General features: G+C 38.5%; 1 protein-coding gene across 3 annotated transcripts; it reads right to left on the reverse strand.

Moving 5' to 3' along the window:
- Window positions 1–203: 203 nt before the first annotated feature.
- On the reverse strand, window positions 204–3,998 carry LOC115730643 (5' exonuclease Apollo-like). Of its 3 annotated transcripts, none has more exons than XM_048271448.1 (4): window positions 3,646–3,998; window positions 3,292–3,500; window positions 2,633–2,740; window positions 204–302 (listed from the first exon to the last, which is right to left on the reverse strand). In XM_048271448.1, exons 1-4 carry the CDS (start codon window positions 3,935–3,937, stop codon window positions 246–248), a joined length of 666 nt encoding a protein of 221 aa, XP_048127405.1. In that variant the 5' UTR covers window positions 3,938–3,998; the 3' UTR covers window positions 204–245. The 3 variants fall into 3 exon arrangements, with proteins under 3 accessions (XP_048127405.1, XP_048127404.1, XP_048127406.1); XM_048271447.1 differs by lacking the exon at window positions 204–302 and adding an exon at window positions 856–2,084; XM_048271449.1 differs by lacking the exon at window positions 204–302 and adding an exon at window positions 1,833–2,001.
- Window positions 3,999–7,334: the final 3,336 nt, after the last annotated feature.

Genomic DNA, 7,334 nt, shown 5'->3' on the forward strand with positions numbered 1-7,334 from the left:
TAGCGCTCATAGAGCAAAGACATTATTGGGGTGACGCGACATGAAGAAAACAGGGGGAGAGAATCGTTCAAATTTATCATGGACCCATATGTAGAAACAACGATTCAAGACATGATTAAGCAAAATTTCAATAGTTTAGTCATAATTACTCCCGACATCAGAACTTTCTTATAGCAAAGATTGACACGACCGGTTCGATTTGCTAAAATTAGGGAAGGAGAGGCGCGAGTCCATGATTGCGCAATTCATAAACTCCATGACCACATGAGAAGAATATACGCTGAACTTGCACATAGTAAAATCTGCACCGTCACAAGAGACATTGAAAGAATCGGTTGGGTTGGTACAAAATACAAATTTTTGGTCCCAAAATAGGTAGGCTTATTCAAGGCGTCAGCTTAGCTACCTCCGTGACTTAAAAACGTCAAAGGCGTCACGACACGGTATCATGATCATGTGTGCTTCCTCTGCTCAGTCACAACAATGAAAATTTTTCCTCAGGTCAACCAACACTCAAGATCAAGCCTGACTAGAAACATAGGCAGACTGGCCATTGGTAAAACGAAGAAGATACTTTTGACCAGTTCTAGTCAAACAGTGAAGGAAGACTGCCGAGTGTCTGGGCATTCGCATGCCGGAAAGCTGGACCAACAACATTGACTACAATGCTACTTTGCCTTAACACGGCCATTTCCTTCTATTACCTTCAACTCCCCTAGGTAAACCCAACAGAAACTGCCTTCGCGCGATAACTCAAAGGCTTCAAACCCACCTTACAAAATCGCTAATGACGACCCTGTTCTCACTGGCTAATTGCAGCTCATAAAACAATTGATAGAGAACAAACTGTTGTAGTGATTTTAAAGTGCACTTTTCTTTTTCTATATCTCTGGCTTCTGTACTTTGAATGAGCCTTCAAAATCTAGAAGCTTTTAATGGACCACATAAAGATGAACATCTAGAAGCTTTTGAGAGCATAATGTATTCCTAGCCACATTTTCATCTCTTAAAGCTTTACTAGAGTCAAAAAGACCCCAAAAAATTCTCAAGAACTAAGGAGAAGGTACCTCTTCTTATCATGTGAGAGATGAAAGAAGCGAAGACGGAGAACTGCATAGCGACCCAAGTGGCGGTCAGTTGAGACTGGGATGCGGCTTCCAAATGATGGTTTCGGACAAGGTGAATGATCTCTTCCATGAATGCGAATGAACATTTAAGGGTGGCAATATTTACACAAATTGATCAGCAATGGTGAACCATTTAGATCTTAATGGCACTGATAATGATCCAGCCAGAAAGATCGCTTTTGACTACAATTTAGATTTGGATATATAAATTCACAATATATTTTCAAGTCCAACTTGCAGAAGCATCAACCACTGAATTGCATGCTCACAGAAAGTGCCGCAAAATTAATCAGCATAGATATCCTCCATAATTTTTGCACCACGCCGTCTTCGTCTTGACGCACTCGTTCTACTCATATAAACACCAGAAACTCCAACAGCACCACATTTTCGTCCTTTTCTCATAGAATCAGTCAAATCATTGACTTTGACTGAGGATTCTGCCCGAAGAACCCTTACACGTTCCTTCCCCCTTTCTTTGTGTTTATGCTGTACTCTCTGGAATGTTTGGTATACTCCATCACAGTGGCCAAAGTAGTAAGAGGGATCAATGTAGCAGGATGATGATGAAACAATGCCCCTCATGTTAATAGGTTGGACAAGTTGTACAAATTCATGAAGCTCCATATAACAAGAGTGATCGGAATATGGTACAGTAAAAATTTCTGGATGCAACCTTTCTTCCATGGAAGCAACCTCATGTGCTTTCTTATTGTAGTATGACCTTGCTAAGGAATCAAAGAAATTCTCGTTTCTATGGAGTGGCTTTGAGGCCCACGGAAGACCAGAAGGCATGATTCCTATGGTCGGATGGATCTTATTTAATCCCTCCAAAGTATCCAAAGTAAAGCTATAGCGAGGAACAGCTCGGACTCTGGTGAGAGAAGTTTTAGTTGTGAATATTTCATCAAAACCAAGAATATGCATCGTTTGCAACCGTTCTGGCCACACCCAAATCTTTAAGGAGAAAAGTCAAAAGACCAGAGTAAGCAAAGCATGTCAAACAATGATCCAGCAACTTTCTTCCTCTTATCACAATAACTTAATATGCCTGATATTTGTTATAACTATTGTTATTTATTCGATTGAATAGAAGTTATATGTGTTTTCTCTTTTATGACCATTAAGTATTCAACAAAAGAGGAATGAACTGTTCCTAGAATATCAGGCCAGACATATTAAGAAATATGATTTCTGTGTTTCTCTCTACAACATCGTCTCAAGTTTGATTAGATACTGACACTAAAATTGTACATAGCAGATGAAGTAAGTTAATGCCATATTGTACCCAATAAGGATTCAAAAGGCGTAATGCACCGGTAAATCATCTTTTATGTACTCAATACCCAACCATGTGCAGATCATGTGAATCAGTTCACTCAATGCATTTTGAATCAATAAAGTGGAACAAATTTGATAGTCAGTGTTATTTATTTAATCTAATGGGCCTCCAAAGTAAAATCAAGTTATTTTACAATGCTCAAAAGAGAGCATCTTTAACATACCTTTATTTTAAGCACCCGGGCAATGTGAACCAGAAGATCTTCTTTGCCTAATGTGTCTATCCCAATGATGACATGGTGCTTCGGATGAGAAGCAATAATATGAACAACCTGCAACCAGGTTTTGACAAAGTCAAAGCTATGAGAAAACTATTCCAAAAGTAATAATAAACAATAAGGCAGAACCTCTCAATACCATATCAGTGAACCTCACACACATGGGGATTGTAGGAAAATTACATCTTACAGGTCCTAATGGATATGAGCCCTGAGGCGAAATTTCTTGAAACTCGAAATTATTCTGTGGATCGACACAAGCTGTTTAAAAAGCTCACCCACTTCATTGTTTCTCTCCTAAACAAACAATCACTATCTACTAAGAACCCGCAAGGATCATATATCACGTGCAGAAGCTCAACTATAGCCAGTATCTGAATAAAGTGCAACATGCCATAACCGTTCTCTTAATAATCAGTCGATCCCTACACAATAGATTCCAGAGATTGATACTTTAAAAAGCTTGACAAACTAAGGATGGGGCAGTGATGTAAAGCTGGAAACAAAGAGGGCAGCTACACTTGCTTATTGCAATTCAATGCAGACAGCATTCCAAGAAACAAGCGAAAGATATGGAAATCTTTAAAAGAACGAAGCCAGAGCACCTGTTGAGCAGCATCTCTACGAGAAGGAAAAGAATAGGAAGGATTGCAATAGGTATTATCCAGATACAGAGTGTTCACTCTGTTTCCATTAAGAGCCTTAACGAGCATGTCCCGCGACCTGTTTGCCTTCTCGCTCGTCATCTCCCAGCGGAAATCTCCGGTATAAAGCAAGCTCCCAAAGTCGCCACTAAACAAGTACATGACCGCACCTACCGAAAATGAACAGATCAACAAAAACAGCAAACCCTCTCGAAAGGGCAATTCAAAAATCAACCAACCAGTCAGTCGATCCTCGACGACCCCATTCAGGAATTAAAGTAAGCAGGTGAGGAGCAATGACTTTCAGTGCGTTACCGGGGCAGTGGTGGGCGTCGACGGGCATGACCCGGACGAGGGTTTCAGAGGCAGAGGAAGGGGAGAGGAGAGAGAGGGAGTGCCAGACGCCGACGTCGAGGACGCGGAGGAGAGAGAGGTCGAAGCCGGGGAATTTGAAGGGGAGGAGCTTGGCGGAGAGGCGGGAGCAGAAGAGAGGGCCCTTGGACCAGGCGGAGGTCAGGCCCTGCGTGTGGTCGGCGTGCAGGTGGGTCAGGAAGTACGCTTGGCTCCCTTCCGCCCACCGATCCACCGAGATCAGACCTCTCTCCATGGCATCGACGCACAACCACCGTGCGTGCGCCCACAGAGAGAGAGAGAGTTTACACTTTCGTTTTGGCGGGGAAAAAGAGACTTCGGGGGTGGTGCTTTTGGGCTTCGTGGAATCATCACGGGCTTTTGTGTTAACGATATGAAGCCCACTTCGGAGTTAGGTTGGGCCTGACTATGCAGTCCTTCCTTTTGTTTGGGACCAAAAAGTTTGACAGGTCGTCGGTGACTTGCCAAGCGAGATTAGATTCGGTTAAGCAATCATAGGAGATGCTGTGATATCACCGCTAACTGTTCTAAAAGTTTAAGTTATTAGATGAAAGCGTGATTTATTATTCAATATTCTAACACTTCCTCCCTCACGTTTATTCTGATCTTTTTGCCTAATGATTAAGTATGAAAAATACATATTTAGAGAGAAAAATAGGGGCCGAAAAGTTTTCAATTCGGAACGTCCTTACCTTAACAAGTTGAATCGGTCAGTCAGGCCCAACCATGACGTGCTCAATTCTCGGATAGCATGATGAAACATATGCTATGTTTGTCATATAACCACGCTCAAAGAAAAAGAAACCTTTCTAATGAGACTTGACTGGATCTATTCATCCAAACAATTTTTGCGGTGCATGTTATGCGAGGAAGATAGAAGAGAATAATGGAACGGGATCAAGATCAGGATAAGGCAAATGACAATTGGCCCAAAATGAAAAATTGACAAGACCTATGCGAACAAAAGCACAGTCGACATCTTTGTTCCCTCAAAATCTTTGCCCAAAGACTTTCCAAGCGATTTTCTACATCGAATGTTTTAATCTTTTTGAGTTTTGACACACGGCTACCTCAAAATCGCATTGGTCAAACACCTTCACATGAGAAAATTGTTAAAAGAGAGCCTATGTTCGAATTTGTCAATGTATCTAATTAAATCCATATTTATTGAAAAGATTAATACAATTAGTTATGAGTTAATTAAGATATATTATTACCTCTTTGCATTATGCCAATTTTTAATGTATAAATTTTTTTAACATTCAACGGACTCACTTTATGCTTTAAGGAAACATCACCCACGACAACTCTTGGCCCCCCGCACTAGCATGCAATGATTTTTTTTTTTTGGTCGAAAGCATGCAATGATTGAACGTCCTAAAATCATTAGTAATGTCATTCCCTGGCTTTTTGTGCTTTGAAAAGTCTAACATGCACAGACTTTAGAAGTGTGGTTCAGATGCAATAACCTGGTAAATTGGACAAAAATATCGAAATCCTTTGAATTAATTAGCGTTACGTTTATTTCATTAAAAGGAATGACAAAATATTATCTTATAAATGATAATTTATATCATTTGAAATGATTAGTCAATTAAAAAAAATTCATCATCGATAATAATTTATGTCCAAATTTTTTTTCTAAACGGTTAATTAGAAAAATATTATTCAAATCATTCAATTTCCGTAAAACAAAAGTACCTCACTGAAAAATTTATAATAAAGAAAATATTTTCGATGAAAACCATTTTCAAAAGAATGATTAATTTTCATCTATTTGGTAGTTTTAGGAAAAGTGATTTCATTCTGACTGAAGGAGGAAGTCATGTTTCTCTAATCTAAGCTTATTACTTCAGTCTATGTAGAATATTCTCCGTAATCGATTAGTTTTCTGTCATCTAAACATAAAAAATATTGAAAAATAATTTTTTGAAAATAATTTTCCTTGAAGAAAACGGACCCTAAGTTTACTTTTCTTTTCCCATCACGTTAATAAACTCATCTCACATGCTTAATTAAATGTATGGTTAAATGTGAATATGAAATTGATAGTAAAAATTACCAAGAAAGTTTTAAACCTATTATAATTGTGCCAATTCAATTCTAAAACTTTTGTATTTGTGCCCATTTTGAGTGACCGACAACGATGTAGATGTAGGCGCTGACTTAGATAATTTTTAATGATATTCAAATAATATTTTTATTCTTTTATTTTTCTTTTCCTTTTTCCACCTTAGACTTTAGGGTTTAGGGCCACGGCCCTCACCCGGCTAGATTTGGCAACGTCGAGGGTCGCGATGCCCTTGCCTAGCCAAATTTGGTGAGGGCATCTCAACCCTCTTGCCGGCCCTAAGCCCTAAAGTCTAAGGGGAAAAAAGTAAAGAAAAAGAAAAAAGAAAATAAAGCATAAAAAAATCAAAAGATTATTATAATATCATTAAAAATTATCACGTCAATACCAGCCGGCGTCTATGTCAGGGCCGGTTGGCCAAAAATGGCAGGATCAATTGAAAATGGCATAAGTGCAAAAATTTTAGGGCTCAATTGGTTAACAAAAAAGGTTTAGGACTGAATTAGCACAATCGTAATAGGTTTATGGCTTTTTTAATAATTTTACGGAAATTGAATATATCGAGTTAGCTTTCTTGGTCTCTAAATCAAGAGGATCTAGACTTTAACCTGCTTAACGAACTTAGTTAACTATGGCAATCTAGATAAATAAATCGATTTATGTTCTTTTAGTATTCTTTCACCAGCCGTCGGAGGGCTTCACCTTCACCACCATGCCTCTGAATAAACTGTTCCGCCATATGAGTTGGGGGAACTCGGAATCAAAACACGGGCATCCTAATCGCTAAAGTCGATGTCAGCGACATATACTATTTAGTACAAAACATTATATCTTTACCTTAGATCATGAAGATCTTCTCAGGAACCTTTTAGGTTAATGGTTAATTGCACTATCAGGCCTCTAATCTAAAGTCTGTACTAAATCCGGTGATTAAGATTAGTGTCTGGTTTACAGCTAATTTTATTATGTTAGATAGTTATGTTAACTCTCTCCTATTTCATCAGACATGCTCAAAGAATGTGGGAGATAAACATCAAGGGTGTGTTTGTTGAGTTGTAACAAGTTTCTTGAGATTTCTTTCTCGTCTTTTGCATGTGTTTGGTTATTGAAAAGGGACAAATTAACAAAAAACCATTTACGATAAATGAAAACTCACAAAAAAAAAAAAAAGAGAAACAATTTCTCTTTCCTCGAGAGTAAATCATTTTCCCCAGCATCCAATAAAAATAGCTTTTCTCATCCATGTAGACACCCAGGAAGTACCGACACTCTTAGGGGCCTTTGTGTCGTATCCGACGTTTTTCGATACTCCGACACTCTTCGACACTTTCCTAGTACCTTCTGACACTCTCCGACATGAGATCGATACGTGATCAACACTCTAGATACGCCAACAACACTCAAATCTAGTATTCTGACACGCCATTTTGACATGCACGGATCAATTTTGAGCATTTTCAATTAATTATGAGTCAAAATGTTGATTTATAAAAAATATATACACTCAAGTCATATATCCAGCCACATAAAAATTAATATACCTAGTCAATAAAAAAAAAAT

This window comes from Rhodamnia argentea, chromosome 10 (assembly GCF_020921035.1).
Source record: "Rhodamnia argentea isolate NSW1041297 chromosome 10, ASM2092103v1, whole genome shotgun sequence".
NCBI classification, from domain to species: domain Eukaryota; kingdom Viridiplantae; phylum Streptophyta; class Magnoliopsida; order Myrtales; family Myrtaceae; genus Rhodamnia; species Rhodamnia argentea.